This window comes from Triturus cristatus, chromosome 1_2 (genome assembly GCF_964204655.1).
Source record: "Triturus cristatus chromosome 1_2, aTriCri1.1, whole genome shotgun sequence".
Classification (NCBI taxonomy): Eukaryota; Metazoa; Chordata; class Amphibia; order Caudata; family Salamandridae; genus Triturus; species Triturus cristatus.
Window position 1 is genome coordinate 187,195,316 of NC_140580.1, and position 27,928 is coordinate 187,223,243.

Here is a 27,928-nt window from a genome sequence, read left to right on the forward strand (position 1 = left end):
GCACACCCAGTGCACTTTACTAGGGGCTAACAGGTGAAACAAATATGCCAATCATGGATAACCAATCAATATAGCAATTTATACAGAGAGCATATGCACTTTAGCACTGATCAGCAGTGGTAAAGTGCCCAGAGTCCTATTGCCAACAACCACGGGTCAGAAAAAATAAAGGAGGAAGAAGCAAAAAGTTTGGGGATAACCCTGCAAAAAGGGCCGTTTCCAACAAATGGTCTATTTTGGCTTTCTGGGCAGGGGTGAAATATAAACAGTGCAGATATTTGAAGTGGATGTGTTTATGCTTCTGTTTCAATGAGACTAGTTTGATTTGCCTGCAGCAGTATGACCAGTGGGACCTGGTGATGTCCATTCCTGATTTTCTGCTCCAGGATGTTCTGAAGCCATCTGGGATGTTGGCACACACAGTGCAGCAGAGTTTATAAAGGAGGGAAACCCATTTAGTGGGTTCTGTGCAGTGAATATTGAAGGTCAAGGGGGAAAAGTACAAGGGCTTGTCAGGAAAGCCGGGCTTACAACCCTGGGCAGCATGTCTCACCCTGAGGCACATGAAATGGTGCAAAGGTGGGGATTACCTCATCAATTAGTTGTTCCAGGGTATCAAACTTATGATGCAGTTAAAGGTAATAGGGGGTTGTTGGAAATGGTTATGGCTGGGTAGTATTATGTAGGGTGGCCCAGTCACCCGCTCAGTCATTTCCAGACCCAACAGGTTGTTGCAATTGTTTTCACTGGGCATGTGTCCCTATGCATGCCCACCGGTAGGAGCCCCTGTAGGGGTATGCTACTGCCTTGAACCCGCTTCAGCTGCAAGTTAGGGAGTCTGGCATCAGGATGATACCAGTGTCTTACATAATGACATTACACCACTAGATAGTAAAGCTCCAGGTACGAAACTTCTAAACCATCCCCCTTTAGGGCAATGTAAGAGTACGCCAACTAATGCATGGTTGTTTTGAAGCCCAGAACAACTTTGTCAAAATGCTGCACAGCATATGAAAAAAGATGCGCAGAAGTGAAATGGGGATATTGACAAAGAGGTAAAAAAAAAGGGGGAGGACCACCCTCTTGATAATGGCGATTCTACCTGACATGAATATAGGCAATTTGGCCCATAGGTCCACCTGTGCCTAAAGACATTTTAATGCAAGTGCATAATTTTGTTTGACAGTCGTATATCTCAATGTAATATCACCCCTAAATATTTGACTGTGTCATTTACCCACCAAATGGGGTAATCAAGGGGAACTGGTAAGGTGCAGTCCGTAAGTGGAAGATTTTGCCCAGTTGAAGGCTAGCCCAGAATAATGACCTAACTGTATAATCGCACAGATGATGGCAGATATGTGGGATGCAAGATTGCGAATGAACAACAAAATATAATCCGCGTACATAGACAAAAGGAGGGGCCAGGTACAGAAGATCAGGCTTTCATGGGCATGGAGTTCCTGAGTTCCATAGCCAGCACAAATAGTAAAAGTAATAAGGAGCTTCCCTGTCTGATGCCTCTAGAAATTGGGATAGAGTCTGTTTGGAAGCCATTAACTAGGATGTGGGCAGTCGGATTCGCATACAGTAATTTAATGAGCACAATAAAGTTCTTGAGGAGGCCCATCTTTCGCAACACCTGGGAAAGGAATGGCCTCTCTAATGAATCAAATGCCTTTTCCGCGTCTAGAAAAACCTTTGCTGCAGGAATGTGTGGGGTGATCTGATCAAGTACTGCAAAAACAGTGCACAAGTCGATGGAAGTGGATCTATGAGGAGCAAAGCCAGACTGAATGTGTAAGATCAGATTCCATTAGCAAGGAGAGTTGTGCGGCAAGTATGTTTGCAAGTATTTTATTATCAAGGTCTATTAACGATAGTGGGCTGTATGATGTGCAGTACGCAGAGTCTTTACCAGGTTTAGGCAACAATATGATCACAGCCTAATGGAGGGAAGGTCCCAGTCCACACCACTTCGGTATTGGCATCTATTAAGCGGGGGGATAAAATATGCTAAATGCCTTGTAGAATTCTCCAAGTAGTCCATCTAGACCAGGAACCAGATGTATGTATCCTACGGTTTGCGACTACTAAATAGCTAATTTTAGTGATTCGCTATTTGGTCATCGCAAACAGCGATGTACAAATGTTTGCAACAAATGTATTGATTCCCAAATAGACCTCCCTCATTAATATCTGGAGGTAGATCTTGGTTTTCGACTCATTGAGAATCGCATAAATCACACGGATGGTGAACCTGCAGAGTTTTGGTTTATTTTTAATGCAATGGAAATCTTGATAATATCAATGTTCTGTGGCAAAGCTCTTTAAAATTAAGGCAATCAACTGCTGCAGTGGCCATTGGAAGGCAGTTAGGAAGAAACCAGATGGAACAGAAGTACATCTTTGCCGAAATTAATTCATTTTGAGACCTTAGTCATTCCTCCTTGGGTTGTTTTTTGAAATTGGTGTCAAGGGAAATGGTTTTACCCTAGAGGGAGCAGGAGACGAACGTGGGTGATTATCAGATAATATATCATATGGAGCTTGAGGTCTCAGATGCTCAATTCTTCACCAAATTTTGTCCTAGGCAAATACAGAGAAGTACGTTTGTTATTTATTGTATATTTAGCACCTATACTATTTGCATCTGAAATCTTGTCAACAAGTATGGTAGAGGTATTCTGAGCTCTATGCAGCATTACCTGGGGGAATTCTCAGTACTTTGATAATTACCATTGATTCAAGGATTTTCATCATAATCGGATAGCAGTATCTGCATCACTGGACATTTGTGTAGTATATTTTAAATGGAATGAAATAACAGAATGTCATTACAAGGTGAGATATCATTATTCCGTGAGCTTTGTTTGTTTGCTGGTTTGAGTGTAACGTACATTTCTATTTCCGAGGTTGTTGAACTTGGTGTTTGCTAATGACTCCATACTCTCTACTGTTAGGGTTTATGGTACATGAAACACTGGATATTTTGTTAAGTGTCTACAACACTTTTATGTGGAATAAAGATTGTAATTGAATTGATTGTAGATCACATAAAGTTTGGTCTGTTTTCGGCTTGAACTTGTATATGCTAGTAAACCTATAACAAAAGGAATGTTATGCTTAGCAGTGAAAACAGATTGACGGAGGCCCCATGTAACTATTTCCATAAGCTATAACGCCGCCAAAAGAAAATGTATCTGTTTATAGTTCTCATTATAGAGTTATAATGGTGTTGCTGTGAAAGTAAAAGCAAGTGCTCCAAGGTCTTTTCAGTATTGACTAGAGGTAATTGAAAGGCAGATGCTTATTGTTCAAGGATAAAACAACATCAGTATAACATTTAATACCCAAGACAAAATGGGAAAGTAAAGTGGGCATTCATTTTGTTTTCAGGAAGGCACTATGCGATAAAATATTAATTACAGTATTGGTCTGGAAGACAGTAGTGATTAAGTCATGGTATAAAAGTATTTTTTCATGTAGATTCCGATTATATCAATGGAAAGTGAAAGTTTTTATGTTTTGGTCAGATTTCTATATTGTTCTGTTTCCAGAGAAATACATTTTTAGAGTGATTGTTTTACTGTAGCATGTAGTATGGTCTACTAGCAAGGGACTTTTGAGTGATTTTTTTTAATCTGAGATCTCGCATTTCTGTGAGACCTATGAAGGGTAGTGATGGAGTAAATTCTAATAGGTGATGCATTCTCTTTTATGTGTTGAATGTGTTTTAAAAGAGAGCCACTGAAGGGATGTAAGGTCAAGAGAAATCCAACAAAATGTCCTTGTGTTAATTACCAGTGTAGCTACAGAATAATGGGTGGTTGTGATAAGAGATATACATACCTTAGACAGTCCAGTGAGTAAATCATTTCTGAACTCAGTCTGAGGCAGCAAAAGAGCTTGGGCAGTTGATGCAGGGACCTTTGTAGGACTATAGGATAATGTTTTACAACAACGTCCATTGAAATCTTAGATTTGTTTATAATTTTCTTGGCAATATGTTCAAGATATAGAGCAGGGCCCTGCATAAAAATGGATGACATAGCTGCAGTCATAATCTTAGAAAATATGTTTAGTTCCTATGTTGTGTTCATATTTGTTATACTTCATCTGTTTTGCTGCAGTAGAATAATCAGAAACAGCCATCTGTATTTGTTGGCAAGGCAAGGCAGGTGAAGAGGACATTAAAGCGCTATGTGCTTTAAATTCTTGGATAGAGCTGTATGTCATATGCAAAATGATGGTGGGCAGTATGAAACTTAGAAAATATCGCACCTGGGAGCTGAATACAAAGGTTAAATAATAGAGGAACCAGCAGAGAAAGAATGAATGCTCACTATGCTAATTTAGAAGAATATCAGGATTTGACAGGATGGGGATTACCGCAACCAAATCCCCCATACTTCCCTATGTTTCAGGCTTTAACATACCTGGAGATTTCACCAAGTTTTAACTGGTCAAATATATTGTGGGTGGGGACAAAATGGGTGTGCAGTAATCCTGAATCTCTTGTAATTATCTGATTTAGCTTCAAACTCAATTTCTGGCCAAATCATAAATTGCCCCAAACTTGTAATAGAGACCGTAGATTATTAAAAGATATGTTAATTAATAGTATTACATCTTGCAGATGAATAAGTACAATCAAAGGCTAAGCCTTTGTCAAAAATCTGCAGTGTCATCAACATATTTCTGCATTGACCTTTCTGTGGTGTGACATGATTGAAGTCTACCCAAGCAACTGGGTTTCGGAGGTAAGTCTTTCTTGCTTTTTGGGAGAGGATGTGGCCTAATGGCTAGAGCAGTTGACCTAGAAGCAGGGAAACCGGGTTTGAGTCTCGGCACGAAGTTCAACATCCAGTGATTCTGGGCAAATCACGTAACCTCCCTGTGCTTAACAAAAAAAAAATGACTGTGTCCGTCAAACGAAACTTGTGCACATGTAAAGCCCTCTAAAAACTGATACCTTAAGGTCGACTTTGCACTATATAAAACTCTATAAAAACATTTTTTTCTTTGAATGGTGACATATGTCTTATTTTTGTAAAAGATGGTAGACTCACATACCAGCAGTATATTACATTTGTAATATTGTACAACAAAAATATCGCATTCACTATATCGATCCAACCACTACATCGCACAATAAGTAGAATTGGATGTACGAATAGTGATGTAGTGGTAGGAGTTGTAGTGGAAGCAATGTTTTTATATCAACTGCAATATAGTGGCATGCACTCAAATCCGGTTTACACATTTCTATACATTCAAGGACAAATTTGTTTTTTATGCGAGGCAAGCATGACGACTTGTGAGGCCATTAACGCTGGGCGTAGTACTACGCTACGCTTGCAGAGCGTGCGTAGTTTGCGCTACTATGCACTACACGGATTGCATGTAGCACAGTGCAAAAACACGTAGCTGGCATTTTTTGCTTGCTCGCAGTCCTCAACGTCAAGTTGGCGACCGCGAGCGAGCAAAATCAACATCCCGGTGAGACTTTTTTCTCGTTCGCGATCAGCAACATCAAGTTGCTGATCGCGAGCGTGGAAAATAAACCTCCCAGTGAGATTCTCAACGCGGGGAGGTCAGGTTTCTCAGGTTTCTCGCGACCGCTCGCGATGAGAAACTACCAGTCCGCGTTGAGAAAGCTGCCGCTCGAGTACAAATCTACTCGAGCGGCAGAAAACGACCGCTTGCACTGTGCAAGATGCCGTTTGCAATGATTGCACAGTGCGGACAAGCATACGGCACGTTGCAATCAGTGCGAACAGCATTTCCCTACCGCACTACACAGTTCACGTAGCTACGTGTAGTGTGCGTAGTGTGAAGTGCACTTCGCGTAGCTATGCATAGCGCTACTACGCAAACTACACCCAGGGTTAGAGGCCATACAAGGAATAGCCTTGATTGAGAGAAATATGAATAATCTCAAGCCAAGTAGGAATCAGTGAATCAGCATCCTTTCTAGCAAAGAAGGGCGGTAGGGGTTCAGTTGGGATTGAGTAGACTTTTTATTGTCAATTGCAATTTTAATTTCTGTTTCAGTGAAAGGACAAAGTTGGGTTTGAATATATAATTTTTCCATATGAGGGTGTTCTCTTTAGCTTCAAAGGGGGAGGAAGCTTCCAGTACTATATCTCTGCCTTGCACCATTCTGCCAAAATGTGTGGGTACGTAATTGTAATTTAAATTTAAATGAAAAATGAGACAGGGTTTTTCTAGGATTTCTTTATAAGATCCTGAAAAGTTATTTGGATTCTTTTATTGCTTTTTGGAGACTTTCTCTCCAGAAGGAGGATTTTTCATTGCATAAGAATCTCTCGAAATTTCCTAAATGTGTGGTGAGGGCAATCTAGTGGTAAGGGTAGATCTTTTCCACCACCTCTTCTTAACTCCTTTGGTAAACCTCAAGCCTGTTTTTCAGCCGCGGTCCGTGCAGGTAACAGCGGTGGAGCTGCATGGGTGGGGATTTCGAGGGGCGATGCAGAGTGAAAATTAAATAAATAATTAATTTTCACTCGGCATCGTCCCTCGAAATCCCCCCAACACGGCCCCACCTCCCCAAAGCATGGACCGCGGCTGCTGTTTTTTTCCATTATTATGACTTCTGATGTTAGCAGTGCTAGATCATTTAATGTACCTACAAGTTTCTTACTGTACTGCGAAGGAGAAGATCATTATTCTCAAGGTTCCGGGGGTTAGAAGAATGGATAACCTGGATAGGAAAATCACATTGAATTTTGTCAATGTCATTGATGTCTTTAACTATCGATAAGACATTGAGTTGTGAGAAGTCAAAGTTGACAGTAAAATAGTAAATGAGATGAAGACATGATGCGATTAATTGAAAGTGGGGGCTAGTGAGATCAATGTAGTTGGGTTGCTTTCAGCCTTTGTTACTGGTGAGCATAATACACATGGTGAGGATAAATCATATTCTTACCAAAAGGATTTAAAATTGGAGATGTGTGTGATATTCTGTACCCAGGAAACCATAAATCTCCTGGGAAACATGTGTTCAGTAGAGGGAAAACATTGATTTGTCATGCAGTCAACAAGTTATTCAACAAATATTATTGTTCCAGGGGGGCCATATATGATGTGATGTCTGCTGGTTATTGGGGGTGTTACAGATATCTGTAATAAAGACCTAGGAAGTAGAGGAGTTATAAGTATTACAATGATTACAAGAGAAGAAGAAAGTGTAATTAATAGTAATTTCATCTCCAGAATTGTGAATTGTATAAAGGTGCAGAATCGTTACTTTTCTGCCTGTGGAAGATTAAGGCATGGGGCTTAAGGTGGAGATCCTGATTTCAGTAACCATAAGGATGTGCACATTGTAGTGTACTAGCAGAGATGAGATGTCAACAGAGTTAGATATTACACAGCTGTAGTTTCAAAGGGTGCCTATAATCTCATATTTGGGTTGCATGAAGGAACTATTTCATGTCTGGGTAATACTGATAAGACTGCTACAACAGGATATTTTAGTCTTAGATCTCATATTTCTAGGCCTGGAATCATGGTAATAAGTGTGTAGTGTATGGCAGAGGCTTCTTTGTGAGGAGCATTGTTGCAGTGATCTGGCATATTCACTGTATTAGCTGAGACAGTGTTGGGCATGTTAGGATGATAGGAAAAAAGTAATATCCCTGGGCTCTTGCCACAGTGAGGCTAAGTGAGTCAAATTCCTGTACAGGCATGTTACCCGTTATCTGATGGAAGGGAAGAGAGAAAGTGTATGATTCATCCATCTGCTCAAGAGTGAGTTCCAGAGGTTTGCCAGATATTAAAAAAAGGCTAGGTTTAATGTAAAGAGCTAATATTTCTCTTCTGAGCTTCTAGGAGTTGAGGCTGGTATTGTCATTCCAGTGAGGGTGTCAGATTCATTTGGCAGATGGCTTCTCAGGATTATGACTGGTATTGTGAGAGCTAATGTATGATATTTAATTTCTTATTATTTCTTACTGAGAGGGCCATTCTACTCTTGCTTTCTTCTAGAGGTAGCATAAGGTATGGTCTAAGATTAACCTTCTTGTGGTCTAATGATTAGGACTGTCACTAATAAAAGTTGTTTCCCTTTTGTATCTTCCATTTTCTCCTTGGCTCAGAGATGCGAGGATAAGCATCCATTCACATGTGATCAAGTTTTGGAGGATAAAAAAAACTGTTGTTGTTTAGGTCGCAGTTTATTTTGTCACTGATTGGACAAGTGGCTAGTTCATTATTATTTTTTTTTGTATAAACGTTTTTATTTTTTCTTTGCTTGATGACAATAGTTATGACACATTATACAGCAGATACTGTTGCATTACCTTGACCAGCACCTCTAATATAGAAGAATAACATAATTAAAAACCGACACATATGCCCTTAGAAAACTAAACAAAATCAACATACAGACATTTGGAAAATAAGGAAGAGAGAAAACACTTATTCTTCAATCCATTTGGTCTATGGCACCCACAACTTCTTGCCCCATTCCTGTTTCCTACGACCTTTAAGTCTGTACACAGCTAGGTCCATGTTATATATGGCCATTAATCTTGCTCTCCAGTTGATAAACGTTGGAGGGTCGGGACTAATCCATTGAGATGTAGTGTTGGCTCTTAAAATAGCCATTGCCAGTATCTGCCCTGGTCAGTCCCATAGTATTTTGTGTTTGGTCAGTCCCCAAAATCACTAAATCAGCTGTAATTGACAAAGACTTGCCAAGGACCTGGGTCACAAAAGCCTCAATATCTCGTAGATATTTGACCAACTTAGGGCAACTGAAAAACATGTGTATCGTGTCGGCTGCTAAGAACCCACACCTACTGCATGACTTACCCCGTGGCCCGACCATTTAGCAATTTTCCCCGGGGTATAGTAAAGGTCAAAGATAGACATGTAGTGTTGTGCTCTCAAGCTGCCGGTTATTAGAATTTGATTAGCTAATTCAATAGAGCCTTCCATGTCCGTACTACCCTGCGCCAACTTATTCTCCCATCTGAGAGTCTGAGTGGTTAAGTCGTCAGGAAGTGTAGAGAGTAAAGTTTGATAGATTTTCCCGAGTCTGGATTTAGATACTAAAATATCCAACAGCGGAATCTTAACATAGTTGCCCCTCCCCTGTGTCATAGTTTTCGTCAGGAAGCTTCTAATTTGTAAGAACTTAAAAAAATGTCTTGTGGGGAGTCCGTATTTTTCCTGCAGTTCAGAAAAAGAAATATTTTGACCCTCAGTAAAAAAGTCTCCCAAAACCTTAACTCCCAAGGCACCCCACCCCCTTGCTGTTGGATCCTGAAAAATCGGCGGCAGCAGGCCATAAGAAAGCAAAGGGGTATATGCATTTAAATTCGATATCTCTACCTGTCGCCTCACTTTCTTCCATATTGAGAATGCTGATTGAATTATCTTGAATTTTGTTTTCTTGTAATAGCTCGGTTCAATAATTCGGACCATACAATTTTGCGCTTCCTTACCTAATAAAAGCTCATATATTGTAGGTTTGATTGGTTCAGGGACTACTACCTTACTTCCGGCCAGTATTGTCCCCATATGATGTAGCAATGCTGCCCATTGATACAACCGGAGAAACGGAAATCTCCAGCCTCCCCTTGATTTTGGAAGGATTAACCATTTCGCTGCCCTTCTGGCTTTATGATAACGCCACAGGAATCTGATACAGATTCCTTCAGCTTTCGCCATACAAGAACCTGGGAATTCAAGAGGAATTTGGGGAAGATAGCCATCTTTATAACATTACAGTGCCCATGCAGTGATAGATGAAGGTGATCTAACCTTGACTGTGCCTGATCGGAGCTTTTTATTATAGGTAACATATTCAGATCAGGGATTTGCTCAACCACATTCGTGATCTTTATACCCAAATAAGTTGCCATTGGTACTATTGGGATCCCCTGCGGTCTGGCAGTATCAGAATGAATGACCTGAGTTGTATCTGCATTCAGTTTATAGCCTGATATAAAACCGAATTATTTCGCTATATCATAAACAGCAGGTAAGGCAGATCTTATATTTTTCGTAAATATAGCTACATCGTCCGCGTATGCTAGTGTTTTAAATGAGGACCCATTTATCATGACAGCTTCGATCTGTTGATCAGCATCAAACTTGCTGAGCAACCGATCAATATACAGGGCAAACAATAGCGGTGAGCAGGGGCACCCCTGGCGAGTTCCTCTGCTGATAGATAATATGTTAGATTCCCGCCCAGAAATCCAAATGCGTGCTTCAGGTGAAACATATAGAGCCTGTACAGCTGTAACAAATTCCAACGGGAATCCTTTGATCCTCAGCATTCACCCCCCAAAAAAACAGGAGACCTTGTTGAATGCTTTCTCTGCATCCAACAGGATCATCCCCAGGGGCATCTTCAAGGCCTGAGCCCAATTGAACAACGCTATTGCCCGCCTGACATGGTCCGATGTATCACGCCCAGGGATAAAACCGTGTTGCCGTATGGAGACAAGAGGGGTAATAACCCTTTCCAGCCTCAGTGCTATTATTTTAGAGTATATCTTACTGTCTGCACAGTTTAAGGAAATGGGGTGATATGAAGAGGGGCTGAGTTCCGGCTTATCCTTTTTTTTTTTAAAACTACAATAGTGGTGTAGTGGCAGGAATCAGGAGTATAGCCACTCTGAGCTTTTAAGAACAACAGCTCAAGTTACCCAAGCAGGACTTGTCTAAAAGGGCGGTAAAATTCCAGGGGCAATGCGTCGGGGCCCGCAGCCTTACCTGCAGCAGTGATATTATGGCCGCCTCAATTTCTTCCCCTGAAATCGGGGCTGAGAGTGTCTCACTCTGTTCAAGAGTAATCTGAGCCGCATCATAGTCAGACAAAAAGTCCTCACCTGCATCTGCTAAGCCCTCTTTATCTGTGGTATAAAGACCCTGATAAAATTCATGAAAGACCTCCAGAACTTTATCCGGAAGATCCTGAATCTGTCCCCCTGAATTTTTTATACAACATATTCTATTCAAAACTGCTCTTTGCTGAATTCGTTTAACTAGTAATCTGCCGGTGTTCTCTCCAAATTCATATATATCAGCCTTATATTGCTTGAATTTTATGGCTAGATCATCCCCAAAGTGCTGATGCATTTTAGTTTTAGCTATTGCTATCTTTTTATGACATTTCTCGCTCTTCTGTAAATCCCCAATTACCTGTATAAACTCTTCTTCAGCTTCCCTAAGCTGATCTATCCAGCCATTAACCTTCTCTCTTGTTTTCCTCTGTTGATGCAGAGAAAAGCTCAAGGTCTCGCCCCTCACTGCCTCCTTAAAGGTGTCCCAAACTATCAACTCAGAGGCGTCCCCCTGTCCCTCTCAAAAAATTAAACAATCGATTTTGAGATATGTAGGCAGTATTCTGCTTCAAGTAGTAGCTTCCTGTCAAAAGTCCACGTTGTCGTTGCCTGTACAGAGTTTTCAAACGGGAGTTGGATCACTAAGGGGTTTTGATCAGAGATCAGTCTAGGAAAAAGCTCACAAGTGACCCTTCCTGCTATTGTATTAGAAACAAAAAAATAGTGTAAGAGTACAAATTTTTTATGGGGAGCCGAAAAAAACATATATCCAGATTCCCTTTGGCGCTGACTATGCCAAATATCAATTAATCCATGCTCCTGACATAACCCTTGTAGAGCCTTGAAAATGTTAACCTTCCGTCCGAAATAAGGGTCATTACTTTGAAAATTAAAGCAGGCGTTCAAGTGAATATTGAAATCCCCACCGAGCACTATCAGTGGAGACCATGAAGCACAGTGTTTAAATAGTCTAGACTTGTGGGGTCGTCTACGTTGGAGCCATAGAAGGAGCAGATAGTGTACAGAGTCCCCCTAATGCCTGCCACAATAATCTCCCTAAATTGTCTTCCTTAACTCGATTACAAGTTAAGAGCCGATGCCTTGCCATTATAGCTGTTCCACGAGTGTTAGTGGCTTGCCGAGTGCATGCAAGGAGATCGAGTCCCAAGTCCTTTAACCACACTCGATTGTTCCAACAAATATGGGTCTCCTGTAAGCATAATACATCGAACCTCATAAACCTGATAAGTTTTGCCAATAGCCCTCTCTTTTTCCGATCATTGAGGCCACAACAGTTTAAAGAGCCAATTCTAATATTTCTAATACTTCCTGCCATACCAAGGGGTTGCTTCTAGCAGCCAGAAGAACACTGAGACTTTGCCATAATCTTTCCCATAAAAAACGAAGAGCTTAGTAGTAAGAGATTTGATCTTGTGGCAATTGCTGTACTGGTCATAACTACACAATTGAACACATTCTTGAGTGCCTCCCTCCCTCGACCTTCCTCGCCCCTTCTGCCCCCCCTGAAACCCTCCCCAGTAAGAACCCTCCTTACCCCCTTCCACCCCAACATCCCCCATCATACAAGGCATGGGGACCTACTGTCCCTGGTGATGCTGAGCTATCCCAACTAATCCCTCCTGACAGTGAGACCATAGCCTAAACTGTAATCCTTACTTATTCGAATTGCATGAGCAGTTTGAGCACCCAAAAATAAGATTATGTATAAGGGAGGAGGAAGAAAGAAAAAAAAAAGAAAAAAATAATGAAGACACAATGAAGATAGTCCAAGAGGAGAAAAAATAGAAGGAAAAAAGGTTTTAGATCCTCTTGAGGTCCTAACAATTAAACTTCCCCTATATATTCTGCGACTGAGCTTACATTCGATTGCAATAGCAGAATTTTAAGACATATTCAATGACAGTAAGAATTCCTTAGCCTGAAATTCTGACTGGAAGTACTGTGTACGACCCCGAAAGACCACCTTCAATTTGGCTGGATTCATGAGAAATGCCTGACCCCCTTTTGCCTGGAATTCAGATATTAACTGTCGAAGAAGCCAGCGCTTCTCCACCGTCTTCTGGCAAAAGTCAGGGCGAACAAAGAACTCACAACCCTTCCCGGTTCTTTTGCGATCAGGTCTAGCAAGGTCGCATAAGGATTCCCTGGCTAAGAAATTATTTAGAGAGATCATGATAGCTCGTGGGCGATTGTCAGTTTGTCCTGCTGCTCTCCTTTGGTGAAAAGGGAAGCGATGTGCCCTTTGAATTTGCGTCTTCCAGTCCCATTGTGGTAAGTCCGAGAAGGCCTCTTCAAATATGTCTATGACAAATTGACGGATATCAGACCCTTCTTTCCCCTTGGGGAATGCCCAGTATTCGCAGGTTGTTCCGTCTTGCGCAATGTTCTAAATCCGTCAATTTCGTTAAGGTATCCTCCCTTAGCATTTGCATTACCTCAGTCTTTTTTTTCTGTGTGTCTAGTTCATCCTCCAATTGGGATATCCTGGTTTCTGCCTCCCCAATTCTAACAGCAGAGTCCGTGCAGGTCTTAGCAATTCTTCGGATTGAGTTTTGCAGCTTTCTACAGGCCCCTTGTTTCCGAGCAGTCTCCGCCCTGGTCTCCTCGCGATGGGCCATAATTACTTAGTAAATCGTAGCTAGTGTTATTTCTTCTGTACATTGCGTCGTGCTACCAGTCTCTGCCGGATTCTCTCCCTCTTTCTCTGTGTCTTGATTTACTCCTAGATTTGGCGAGAAGGAGTAGTCCCACACCATGCTTCCGGTGGCCCCATCAGCCCTGCTAGCAGACGAAGGGAAGATAGAAGCTTTTTTGATAGTACCAGGATTAGACAAAGAATTATCTGCCTCTTCTTCCCAGTGCAAGCTACTAGTATCGCTTCCTTCACTCGCTACTAGGTTTGGCTTATCATTAGGATCAACCGTTTTTGCCATTGATACTGTCTGGACAGGGTCCGCCCTAGGTTTCAAGGCTTCAATACTGGGGTCACCTGGAACCAGTTCTCCAACCCCAGGGGGTATGATCACCATTGCTACTTCACCTCCATTAGTACTATTGACATGGTTCCGGGGTTCTTTCAGCCCCTTCTCCCCTTGTACTTCAGAGCCCACAGTCTTGGATTTCCCTGAGGGCGATCTTCCCACATTACCAGCCACAAGATTAGCAGCATTTACTGTGTTGCCTGTCGTTTTACTTTTCACCATCTGAGCCTTGAACAACGCCGGTACTGTCTGCTTACCGCGTTTTATGGCTCAGTTTTTTAAATTTTTCTGCTGATCGCCTTTGTTGCTCTTCTCTGCTCCATTGCGGGGGATTGTAACCCCGGGGTCGCCTCCAGCTGAGTTGCTCGCAGTAACGGTAACTGATTTCACTGTGTCTTCGAAGCCCAATGCCGCTCCACGTCCTCTCGCCCCCTTGCTGCCTGTCTTTGGCGGCATCCTTACGGTCCCCTCCTCCCAGCTGAGAGACACAAACCAGACAGCCGCAGAGCAGCTGAGAGCTCGAGATACCAGCCAGCAGGGAAGCGGAGTCCTCCACACCGTGCTCCGCGCTCCCCAGAGTCTCCACAGCATCAAGATCGCCTGGCTGAGTACCGAAGCCTCCAAGCGGTATAGAGGATCACACAAATCGTTTTCCCCCTCAGGTCAGTGCAGTGCTCAAATCGCCATCAGAGTAGGTCTCAACTAGAGGGATTAGTTGGTCAGCTCACTCGGCCGAGCATTCGGCCGCCATCTTGCCTCAGACAAGAGGCTAGTTCAGAAGACATTTTGCTTACAAGCCAGAAAGTCTAACAGGACCCAGGCCAAGCAGTCACACCAGTATAGTTTAATGCATAATGAAATGATATGCACCTGTTCAGAGTGTGTCGACACCTTCTTTGTGGGATAGGTGAAAACATGACACAACATGTCATAGCTGCTGTAAGACCCAGTGTTGTGTGTAGCAGTTTTTCCTAGTTCTGACTTTAGTCAACATCAATTTTCAGTCTTGGAGTGAGTCTGTATTTCATTTGTTAAAAGTGGGTGAGGTAGTGAACATTTGAAAGAAAGTGAGACGCTATTATACTTTCTCATATGCTCACAGAGTTTGAGTGAGATTGAGCTTATTATATAGATGTAAAATTGTTGACAAACATCTGAGAATTTGCCCGCAGTCTAACAGCAGTATTTATGCTGTAATGTTTCTTTTTTAAATGTGCCTTTTATACTTGTAGAAAGAGGTTTACGGCATGGGAGATCCACCATCAATTTGTGATTGTCCTGCCGTCTATCACTTGTAGTCTTTCTACCTTGTTTAGCAGTAGTGAAACAGCAGACTGACCACTGTTGGAGTCACGTTTAATAGCCAATCACTGTTGGAGGTGCATGCATCAGAGGGCCTCACCCTTTCCACCAATAAGCGTCTGCACTATTCAAGCATTCCTCCAGACACATATTTTCCATGTCCAGGTCTGTTATTCCTTTCTGGGTAAACAAACAATAGTTCCCAACAGCAGGGAGAACATGATATTGGCGTTGTGATCATTGTTTTTTTTTTTTTTTATAAATTAAATGCACACTTTGAGTGTTTGTTGAAGCTGTTCACAGACCTGTTCTACCACAGACTGGATGTGCCTACTGAGTCATGTTCAATTTTGTTTCTTAACATTATTTCACACTGACTCTAGAAACACTGCAGGGTTAAATGCTGGTGGCCGCTGCCTCTTCACGCACAGGGTTTCTCCACTGCTACAGGGCATAAGAACAGATGCCAGCTATTCATAGGTCAGGGGTCTGCAGCCACTGCTTCTTTTGTGAGTGCCTGTGGTCACATCATGAGGCCAGTTCCCTGGGACCGTCTGAGTAAGGACAGAGTCTGACTTCTAGAACATGGCATTCCAGGTGTCCCGGCAGGGTTGGAGGCAGCAAAGTGCCCTGATAATTTGAAGAAAGTCTCCAGGTCAGTGTTTTTTACCAGGCATTTCCCCAATTGGCTGGTGCCTTTGGAGGTCGATTTAAAAGGCAGGGGCCCACTGCTGTGACCTTTGTCACTTTTTCAAGATGAGCCTCCACAGGTATTATTACAGCAGGCACAGGGTGGGGCAGAGAGAGAGAGGGCGAGAGAGAGAGAGAGCGAAGCAGAAGAAGAAGAGGAGGAAGAAGCAGAAGAGGAGGAAGAAGCAGAAGAGGAGGAAGAAGAAGAAGAAGAGGAAGAAGCATAAGAAGAGGAACAAAATGAAGAAGAAGAAGTAATAGAAGTGGAAGAAGAGGAAGAAGCATACGAAGAGGAAGAAGCAGAAGAAGTAGAGGAGGAGGAAGAAGCAGAAGAAAAGCAGGACTGGTTTGAACATTTTTGCCAGTGTTTATGTTGGTTCTCAGTCCGGCCCTGAAAGAACCACTATGCCACATCCCCGTTTATATGGAGTGTCCTCTGCCTATGCATCACTTAAGTTTAGTGTGCAAATCAAATGGACATTAAAAAGGCCAAATTCACTACATCCTGGTATAAAGTGGGCTGATCAAAATGTGATAGGCCCTTACAATAAACAATATCTGAAGGGATTTGACTCATTTATGATTTAAACTGTGTGAAGCACAGGTTTCTTTTCGCTGGAATTAAAAAGAAAAAAGTACTTAATGTTATGTCTGAGTAGGGAATATGTATTCATATTGACTAAATGTATTTACTGTTATACATGCCGCAATACGTGCACTCTTCAGTCCATTCGATAGTCACCCTTCAATCACCATTTAACACCTTCATGGACACACCAAACATTGAATTGTTTAGGAGCAAGAGGAATACACAAAGAACCCAATTCATAGTGTTCTGTGTATTAAGCATGACGTATGTTGTGAAAAAATATTTACATGAAATTCAGTAGGTTCTTGAAATTCACAAAGGTGAACTGTGCATGTGAAATCATTGTCTCTACACCTGTGTAATGTTTATGAAGCATGTGTATATTAGGCACTCCTATGTCTCACATGGATATTTGGAAGCAGATATGCTAAGGGATCTTTTAATGATGTGGTCAGTGAGATGCAACTCAAAATGGGGAACTGTGGTCCTGGTGCATCAGAAGGTGTTACCTGTTCCTTGCCTATGGAGAAGTGCATTTGTACATAAGGGCCAGGATGGCGAAGGATTGTCCAGCTGGAAGAATGGACTGAAAGGCTCCAACTGGCACCAAATGAGTGGGAGGGTTTCTGAAGGGCACATGGCTCTGGCCTACCATTATGCCCTCTGACAGACAGCGGAGGGATGGACCTGCTTAGAGAGAACTTGGAAGGTTCCGCTGGAGCAGTTCTGCAGCTGAGTGACCCCCCATGAAGAGTGGGCCCACTTACTCAGCTGCTGACAAACAGGTGCCCTCCAAGATACGCAAAGCCATGGGACTTGCATAGTACGGCAGAGAGGGTACTCTGTTGATGGGTTACAAAGGGGCTCTTGAAGAATCCTCCGGATGAAGGCAGGTACCAGGAGTCTGGACGAAGAACAGGTTCAGCAACAGGAGCACTTTGAAACAATGTAATTGTTTATGGCAAAGGTTGGAGTCCAAGATGCCTGTAGAAACTATTTCTGATGGCTAGAGCTCTCCAGCAAGAGCAAAATGACTCAAGAAAGGCATAGGTAGTTAAAATGTGGCAGTAGAAAATAGCATTTGAAGCTTGGCCCCCTAGCAGGACCAGGCGAGCCCTGTGCATAGCTCTCTACTGGGATTTCTCCAACTGCTCTGGGGGGGGGGGGGGGGGTGGATGGTAAGAATAAGAGGGTCGGCACAGCCTTTATCATTATTTTTTTAAGGGACATGCCTGGTGCCCTCCAAGCAAATCTTGGGCTAATGGATCCCATTCCCCAGGGCCAGACACAATTAGAATTGTCCCGGGGAACTCCATCTCTGCTGTACTGAAGTCCATATCAAGTAGGCTTCAAGAGAGACAGGAGACCAATGAGCTTGAGGGATGCTTCTCCTGCCCCCCGTGCCCATGTCTGAAGGGGGACAAACACACCCATCAGCTGTTCCCTGCCCGCTCTCCATGTGAGTGGGACAGGACAAAGCTGGCTCCCGTGCTGGCTTTGTAGAAGCTGTGTGCTGGCACGGAAAGGCTACAGGAGCCACTGTGGTCTTGGAACTCACCGTGCAACCCTCAACAATTGCAGTACTGTGTGCTTGAATGGACATCTGCACTTTGTTTTAAAAAATGAACCTTGATGAGCGAGGTTGTAAAGCTTGAGGCACAGAGTTGGCCGCGCATTTGTTATGCATGGACTCAGGCTACACTAGCACTCCAGAATCTTATGAGATGCTCGATAATTTTTCTTCTTGGCTTATGTGGTGCCCCATAGAGAGCAGGGGTACCACAAACAGTTGGGGACACATTGTGGGAGTTACAGGAATTGCAGCAGCCACCCTCAGAAAAAATTGCTAAAGTTGTCCTAAGCCTCCAAAGGGATGGATGAATTCCCCCAAGAGACATTTTAAAATGCTTTGACGCCCTCCATGGGATTTTACTTTTGCACATGGTCTCTGCAGTACAGGGACCCCTGATGGTTTGTCCTATAGTTGCTATGGCAGCAGTGTAAAAATAGAACTCATGTTCACGTGTTGTTGAATCTGCAATGGTTTATTAAATAGGCATACTCGCTTTGTCTAGGGGGGTCACCATAAGTGTAACATATACTGTTCTTGTATGCATTACTTTTTATAATTTCACTTTATAATGTTGTGGCTGTGGCTATGTGTAGCGAGTAGTGAGATTTGGGGAGAGGAGATGGCGTAACAGCTAGGAGGGTCTACCTTGAATCTGGGGAACTGGGTTTGAGTCTCCGCAACGACGCTGAGCATCCTGTGATTCTGGGCAAATCACTTAATCTCCCCATGCCTAACAAAAATGAATGTGTCCTCATGTAACGCAACTGATGCTATGTAAAGCGCTCTGATACCCGATACCTTCAGGTCAAGTTTAACCTATATAAAACTCAGTAACATTTTTAAAATATGGTTTGCCGAGGTGCCAATTATTCTGTAGCTATCACCAAAGGTATTTCCGACTGTATATTTCTTCATATTTGTAAATGAATGCATAATATTTAGTAGTTTGTGTGTACTAAAGTGCTTGAGTGTTATGGCGTGCCAGCCAGTTACTATCCACACCACCTACACTGAGTAGGCCTTGTACTGCTCTGCTTCACTACCCAAGAGACGCAAATGCTACAATTGGGTACTATTTTGCAGTAAAGGAGAAACTGCGGACTTATTCCTTACAGATAGCTCTTATGGACCATGACTCACTTCAGCAGAAGCCATCAGCAAGGTTCAGTTTTAAGTTATCACTCCAGGAAAAGGCCTTTTGCAGCTTCTAATGTGCTGTAGCCATACAGGAGGCCAGCCAACTGTCTGTTTGAGTCCACATTGCACTCTTGGGTGCAAGTGGGAACAGGTCCAGCTCTTTGAGTCTCCTCATAGGGCACCGACAGCAGGTTTCTTCCTCTTCTAATTTTCCACAGTTGCGTTCTGAAGAGTGTGGTGTGTGGTTCCATTTCTGTACAATTCTCTAGCCAGTGAGTCGGAATGATTCCTGGACACTCCCTAACCAATGGTTACACAGTTCCCAGAGGCAACCCTTCCCTCTTTTGCACCACATCTTGCTTGGCTTATGCAAAGCTATCGCACAGTTCAGCATACTAGTGTAATCAAACATGGAAGAACTTTTCTACACATAGAGGAGTCTGGTGGCACCCCAGGGCTCTGACTAGGGGAGTGAGCAGTCCCCTCCTTGACACCTTGTGGTATGAGCCAGAATGGCCACATAGTGCCCCGGATCAAAAGACCCCTCTTCCCCATGTGTCTCTTCGAAGTTAATTACATTCCTTCATGAACCCTCCCCTTATGCCCTTTCTGAGTGAGGATGAGTCACATACCTCACACCTAGTTCTTCCTGCTAAAAAAAGTCCAAACCATTGTGTCTACTCTGGAAGCAGTATTCACACCTCTTCAAAGAGAAAGCACAGACAGGACGTGCAGCAGTAGGCAAGATGCTAATTAGCTCACTGCAGCTTCTAATGGGTGAGACTATCTTTTAAAAAGCTACTTTTACTGTAAATGAATCAAACTTCCAAATGTACCACTAAATTGGAGTTTTAATAAATAACAAAAACAGTGTGTGAATGGAGTCTGTGTAGCTTATTCCGTACTGAAGTTACCAAAATTAGTATTTTAATTGTACTTTAGTTTTTCTCATAGAAACATCTACCGCCCTCTACAAATAAAATAGCTTTTGGAGGCTAGTCAATGTATGCGCATTCCAACGTTAAATTCTTAAATGTTCAACTTTTAAATACTAGGCCACCATACCTTGAAGACTCTGTGACCTGCATATGAGTTATATCTTTAATATATATAAGTAGGGTTCCAGCCTGTCAAAAAGGATTATTTTGACAGATCATGCTGCAAGTTTAAAGCTGCAGTATTCAGGATACATGTGTAGCCCTGATACCATATTTTTATTGCAAGCTTAGTGAAAGGCACAATGTATGCTTCAGTCTACAGGTGACATCTAACCCACCATGCTGTTGGAGTATTTATTAGCCCATATGCTATGGTTTTACTTGAAAGTTATATATGCCAATTGGGCATCCGCCAATTTACCATGTTTAGGGGTCAAAGCACTTACACTGAGGACTGGACAGCAGTTCCCCACTGTGAAGCGTTTAAAGCCAGTAATGCTAGCCAGCAAAGAATGGGTGTGACCACACAAAAAGAGACACTTTCTAGCAAATGCTTATCTATAACATCACATGAAAGGAATTCCTATTACTTGCTAAGTATTTCCACAGCCAACATTTTGGGAGTGGGCATTATCATATAATCGATTATCAAGTTATATCAAGAATTATCCCTACAATATTAGAATAATGTCGGGGTGGACACCACTGAGACACATCATGGTTATAAACAATATGAAAGCAAAAACCACCACTGTGATATGGTACACATTATATATGTGGTTGCACCAAAGTCTCATGGATGTTCACAAGAAGATAAAGAACTATGCCATGGAGTCCAAGTTGGATGCAGTCTCACAATGCCAGAGGCAGCATTATTGTAAGAGTATGCATTCTTTTGTCATTGATACCAGCAACAACCTAAGAATTGCCACCATAATGTCAGAGGTGTTCCTCATCAAGCCAGAAATAGTTCTAGAATAGCTAGCATCTGGCACAAAATGCAATCAATCTCTGTTAGAAAATATTATCATGTGTTGGGGGTCCGATGCACACCCTTTCTTACACACAAGATTAAATAAGCACACATGGATGGAGACATCGTTGCATTGTGAACAGTGAGAGAGGCAATGATAAATTCTGGCTAACTCTAAGAGGTGTTGGGGATTGACCCTCCAAAACAATTTTGAATGTTATAAAAAAGCATTTCCATTACATTTTCTGCAGATTTTGACTAACACACACACAATTTTAACAATGAAACACAATTCCCATGTTGCTTCTTCAAAGCTATGTACTGTGAAAGAGACCCTATGTTAATAAAAATAGAGAAGTTACCTTGCCATTACATGTGATTGTTCATTAATTTTCCATATGATATTAAAATAAATGCACTGATCCATCTGTAAATTAAACCATTATATTCATAAAAATATTTTCAATTAGCATATTTCCAAAGTACCTGCTGATCTGAGCATTTTAGACACTGTGCTGTCCTGGTAGGTGTGTTCCAAGGCCTGAGAGTGTGATTGGGTCTGGCAGCGTGACACAGATGGAGAGATTGATGAGGGCTAGGAGCACAACAGAGCTTGAGATGGTGATATTGACTGAAAGTAATAGGGAGTTGGAAGATGGCGGGGAAGGGAAGAGAGCGTGGCAGGGGCTGGGAGGGTGGCATGGCCAGGGAGTGTAATAAGAATGGGAAGGGTAGAAGGGCCAGGGTTGGGAAAGATTGCATCTGGAAGTATCCTATTTGTAGATAAACCATAGATCCTTCACCTGCGGGAGAAGTCTAGATTCTACTAACAAAGGCACTGGAACTTCCAGTACATTTCCTCCTATTAGATAATCTGACAAAGCCTTCACAGTTTACTGAGGCAGTAGTTCAACTACAGACACTTGTCTTCCAGTTAGACATCTGTGGTATTTACCCATATGCCACAGCTTTATGATTATGAACGAATTCTGCTTCTGCCTCACTTGATTTACTAAAAACTAAATGTCAACTCATAATTTAGCTATTACATAATCGCTACATTCTGAACAATATTTTGATTTTTTTGCAGCTTTACCAGAAGTCACTGCTGCAGGTAAGGTTTTAGTTATGCTCCCTATATTCCGTGGCTCGTCAGACTCAATGGATATATGGGGTTCTGTCAAGGTAGACTTCAGAGGTGCTCAAAAGATTTATCGTCTCCTTAAGAATACCTTTATGGTATACTCTGATGATTTTGTGGCATGCTATGTGTGGCAAGGTCTTCTAAAGAGCACATTTTCCACGTAGAAATGGTTTGAATCGACTGTGAAAAAAGATGCCAACTGACAGACAATGTCTCAAGGTGTCCCTGTCCCTTAATTTATTATCTGAGTTCTCGTTTTCTATACTGGTGAGGCATGCTGTGCCACGGATTCCCTTGGAGATAATTCTAAGTTATTTTTTCCCCTTCATTCATGAAGGGAAAAGTTAACTGAATAGCATTATTAATCGTTTATTGATTGTGTAGATAGCGATCGTGGACTAAATGTAAACAGAGCTGTAATGCTAACATGTTTTGTGCCTAGCAACACATTACATTTCACTCAAGGCAACTGGCAGTGAGTGAAGTAAGCTTGAATGTGTTTCTAAGCACACTATTCATTGTCCGCCTTGCTTATTCACTTTGCCTTCTTTTAAGTTGGCATACCAAGTGTGCCCCTTTATATGATGCAAAAAGTACAATTGATGGACAGAATGCAGAACAATGTCATACATTCACCCCAGTACAGAGATCTGGGCCTAATTCCATTTTTCTTTTGCTCCCCAAGCCAGATTAAATCCAGCCATATGCAAATCAGTCTTGAACCTGCTCCCCATGGGAACAGTCCAGCCCGAACTGCCAGGGCAAGTCCTCCATGGACCGGAAACAAGCATCCGCGGACAGGTTTTGGGGTATCACCCCTAATCAGCCAGGCTAGCTTTAATCCAGTGGCATGGTGAGCACAGGACCCACGTCAGCATTCTGTCCATCAATTGTGTGTCTTTTGCTTCCTATATTTGATGCATCAGCCGATTGTAGCTTTGTGAAGACAATGGTATTTTACCTGCCATTTCCATTTTAGAGAAATGGAATTTTATCACAATGATTTAAGGTGAAAATTTTTGATTTTACCTAAAATTTTAAAGCTCATAACAATTAAAAGAAGCTTTAGCCAAAGTAAGTCAATATTTACTCCGATGCCCCAGTGACCAGATATCTCAGATTTTGTGTTGTGCTATTCAGTAGAAACCAATTTAAGAGAATACGTGTGTGAGAAACATGTGTGAGATACTTGTACATTGATGCTTTCGTGTATGTTCTGTAGTAGTTAAGTAATTTAGCAGGAATTAACGAATGAATGAATGAATGAATGAGGGTGTTTTGTAGAGTGCACAGTTGCTCCTCAGAGTGCACCAGTGCTAGAGATTGCGAAATTTAAACATGACGTGTTGCAAACTTAGGGCCTCGTTATGATGGCAGTGGGACCACCACCATCACTCCATCGGTGGCGGTCCCACCACCATCGGTGACTGCTTTACCACCTGCCACATTTGATGGCGGACGGTTCTTTGGCTGCCGGAGAGACCAACCACCACGGATCCAAGGGGCTGCAGGAGCCCGTTAGTCCATAGCAGGTGAAGTGATACCTACAATGGTGGCAGTGCCTGCCAGGCACCACTGTAGGTTTTACAATGTTCCTTTCCGCTGACCCTTTTGAAAAGGTTGGCAGAAAGGGATGTGGGGGGGGGCCCGTAGCAGGCCCCCTTCCCCCTGAGCCTCCGACATGGGCCCTGGAGGGCACCTATGGTGCCCCCCTACATATCCCTGCACCATGTGGCAGGCACCACATAGGGCCTGCCATGTAGTGCAGGGATATGTGTAATGTTTATTTTTTGGACTGCAGTGTGTGCTGCAGCCCGCAGCACCAGCACAATACAAAATATAGACATTGCGACTGCGGTGGTAGCAGCCGCATCCTAATTCATCTTGTGGTTTCTGAATGGATGGCGGTCAGACATAAGTCCAACCGCTATCCTAATGAAGCCCTTAGTGCGAAGATAATCGCCATGACTTAATCTTCATTTGGAATGACACCTCCTACCCCAGGGTCACTGGCTTCAACCAAATAAAATCAAACTACAATGATGGCTCAGTGACATGCTTGAGAGGTCGTTGGCAGAGGAGACTAAAATGACTAAACCTAGAAACATTGACAAAATGGGTCTATATTCGTATACCTTGAACAAACCAAAACATGCATAGTTATTCCTTCCACGCATTATGCCAGCCTGAATGTCTTTAGGTGTTCTGATGTAAGTGGTGAGTGATAATCAAGGCTATAAAGTCATAACTTTGTTAAGTGTGTATACCCATTATGACAACGTTGTTGTGTTTCTTTGATGAATACCCAATGACAAATTCTCAATAGGTACACGCTAAAAATATAGCCCAAGAATAAATAATACGTTCTGATGAGGGTGGCTTGTTGGCCTCATGTAAATCTGTATTGTTCCTATTTTTTATCAAAATAGATAAATGCAGTCAAAAAAAATTTTTTTTTTTGGGGGGTGAGTAAAGTCTTGAAACTCTTGCTCTTGTTATGAATGGTCTAACACTCCTTCAATATAATTAGTTGTGCTGACATATGACAATTTCTCTATTCAGATGTTGTTATGGTTCTTGTTAAAGCAAGATTTTTAAAGGGTGCCTTTCGAATTCCAGCTCATTGCTTTAATCTCCAGTATCTACCATCATTTCGTAGTTGACTCTGACTACTTATGGAAAGAAAGGCAATTTGATAGAAGTTTGGGTCTTATTATGCTTTTAGAAACTTTTAATTATACTGGACATTGACCAAGGTGTCTCATCTTTGTTTCTAGACCTTTAATTTAGGGTCTTAGGGGTAGCATAGTTTCATGACTGGGGTACTAGCATCTACCATCAGTGAACCAGCTGAGACTTGGCAATTAAAGCCAGTACCAGTACTGAACTGTGTACTTGAGACGTGTTTGTAATTTAATGAAGACAAAGAATGTTCCCTCTGGCGCTCTTGGAATTAGAGTCCCTAAAAGTCTGAGGTCCACACTTTGCTTTCACTTTCTATGTACCTAAGAGGAAGGAGTGAGATTATTAGGAGCTATGTTTCTCCAAGTTCTGTCCCCCAGTGGGTCGTAATCATGCCGTAGAGATCATTTAGAGGTTCCAGGGATCATAGATGCTGCCCCGGGATCGCTTCATGTGATCGCTGGCATTACCTTTGTGACCCTTGACCTCAGTGGTGGCGAAATCAATGTCAAGAATAGAAGGTAAACCTCTTTTTGATGAGCATTGTTTACTTTCTTCAGCTTCCACTATGTTAAGAGAGACTCCTGGAAACATCTGGAAAGAATTAGGAGATTTATTTCTCATAATAAAGAGGAGCCCACTGGACAGCGACCCTTCGTACCTAAGTCCTGCTAAATTGTCACACCGTACCGTTGCATGGCATCTTTTGCGTGAAAGGATTCCAGGGTTCCTACAACATTCACCGAACTGAAGGACCTATGTCTACTTAGCATGTTATTATCGAATTGTACCTATCGGTTCTTCATATATGCCTGATTTCACTCTGTCTAGGACCATACTAAACTATCTTGAATTTGTTTTACTCATTACTGTGAAGCGCTCCGATACCCTATCTTGGGTCTTGTTCGCGCTATACAAAACTCCAAAAATTTATAAATGAACATTCTTATATTAACATACTAATAAATATTCCAATTCCATTAATGACATGTAACACACCTTACCCCTTATAAACAAAAACAAAGATCAAACTTCTAGTACATAACAATGCTGAAAATAGCATTACTCATTAATATAAATAAGAGGTTTTCCATTGCACACCTATCGCACTCATAAAATTGTTCACAAAATGGCTGATGAAGCGTCTTGAGTGTGCTGACGTGCTTGCCTAGCCACAGAGACAATCGCACTGCTAAAATGCACCTTTCAGCCTGGCCTTGACTTTTCCGGCGATTGGCGGATGAACAAAGGAGGTAGCCTTGCATAGCCTTCCAGCAGACCGATGATGACGTGGGTGAAGAGACACCAAAGAAATGCTCAAGTGCACACTCAAGCGCTCATAACAAACTCATGGTTTGTGACCTCCAAAACAAGACAAATGTTACTGAAGACTGCAAAAGCAGTTTAAATTCCTTTTCCTGCAATGTGCCTGGTCCTGCATGTCATCTACAAATCAACCTAGAGTTGCTGACAGGGATCTCCAACTCTCCGACACGACAAAGAGAAAATAATCAGCAACAGGATCCTAGGGTGAGCTACACAGTGCCTCCTTGTCATCAATATCTTAAGAAAGACTCCTGGAAACATTGGGTACATAGTAAGAGATGTATTTCTCATAATAAAGAGTAGCCCACTGGACAGCAACCCTTCGTACAAACGTCCCACAGCAACTGTCACACCGAACCATTGCATGGAATCTTTCCTGTCCCTACAACATTCTTATATAACATACTAATGAATATTCCAGTTCCATTTCATGACATGTAACCCACTAGGAACTGGACAATACTGATTGAGTTATGTAATATAAATACATTTAGCAGTGTAATGTGAAGTAGTCTGATGAAGTAAAAAAAGAATCAAAAAAATCTTAAGCTATATAGATTTTAATAATTCGGTTATTTACATGAATTTAAGCATCAAATTACAGTTGCTACTCAATCAACCAGGATTTATAAAGTGTGGCTAATCACCCGCTAGGGTATCCAGGAGATTGCAGACCACATAGGCTTATTCGAACAGCCAGGAATTGAGGGCCATTTGGAATTCCAGAAGTGATGATATTGTCTGGAGGTACATGGGGAGGCTATTCCAGGTCTTTGCTATGAAGATAGAGAAGGAGTGTCCTCCACTTCTGCTTTGGTAGATGCAGGGAATATGGGCAATTGAAAGGGAGGTGGAGCGTAGATTTCTTGATGGTTGGTGGAAGTTCAGGCAATGGTTAATGTAAGCGGATTCTTTGTTGTGTAGAGCCTTGTGTGCATGGGTCAACAGCTTGAATTGGCATCTCTTCTGTATGGGGAGCCAATGGAGGGGTGTGATGTGGCTTCCTTAGGGAATGCTTAGGATACGTCTGGCTGCAGCGCTCTGTATGGTCTGAAGTCTCTGTAGAAGGTGTGCGGTGATTCCTACATAGAGGGCATTGCCATAGTCTAGTTGGCTGGTGATGAGGGCTTGTATCACGGTGCACCTTGTGTGTAGGGGTAGCCATTTGAAGATCTTATGTAGCATGTGCAGAGTGAGGAAGAAGGTGGAGGAGACAGTGTTGATCTGTGATTTCATGGTGAGCTTGTTGTCAATGATGATTCTGAGGTTTCTGGCATGGTTGGAGGGAGTGGGTGCGGGTCATAGGTCTAATGGCCACCAGGAGTCTTTCCATGTGTTGCGGCTGTTGCCAAAGATCAGTACTTCCTGCTGTCAGTGTTCAGCTACAGGCAGTTGTTCTTCATCCAGTTAGCAACGTTTGTCATGAATCTGTGGAAGTTGGTTCTGGTTGTGGTGGGGTCGTTGGTGAGCGAGAGGATGAGTGGGGTGTTGTATGTATATGAAATTATGTTGAGATCGTGGGATCTAACGATGTTGGCTAATGGGGTCATATGAGTTGAAGAGCGTGGGGCTGAGGGATGATCCCTGGGGGACACCGCAGGTGATCTTCTTGAGTTCAGAGGTGAAACATGGCAGGTGGACCCTCTGGGTTCTTCCAGTGAGGAAGGAGGTGTTCCATCTAAATGCTTCCCCTTGAATGCTGATGTGCTGCAGTCTTTTGATCAGTGTGTGGTAGGATACAGT

At 42.4% G+C, this 27,928-nt stretch overlaps 1 protein-coding gene across 2 annotated transcripts in view; it reads left to right on the forward strand.

Moving 5' to 3' along the window:
• LOC146867033 (VPS10 domain-containing receptor SorCS1-like) overlaps positions 1-27,928 on the forward strand; it is a 3,068,338-nt gene that overhangs the window by 2,692,889 nt on the left and 347,521 nt on the right. For both annotated transcript variants that reach the window (XM_085603449.1, XM_085603451.1), the window contains exon 20: positions 22,124-22,147. In XM_085603449.1, coding sequence (XP_085459575.1) covers positions 22,124-22,147 — 24 coding nt within the window. The remainder of the gene's footprint in view (positions 1-22,123; positions 22,148-27,928) is intronic.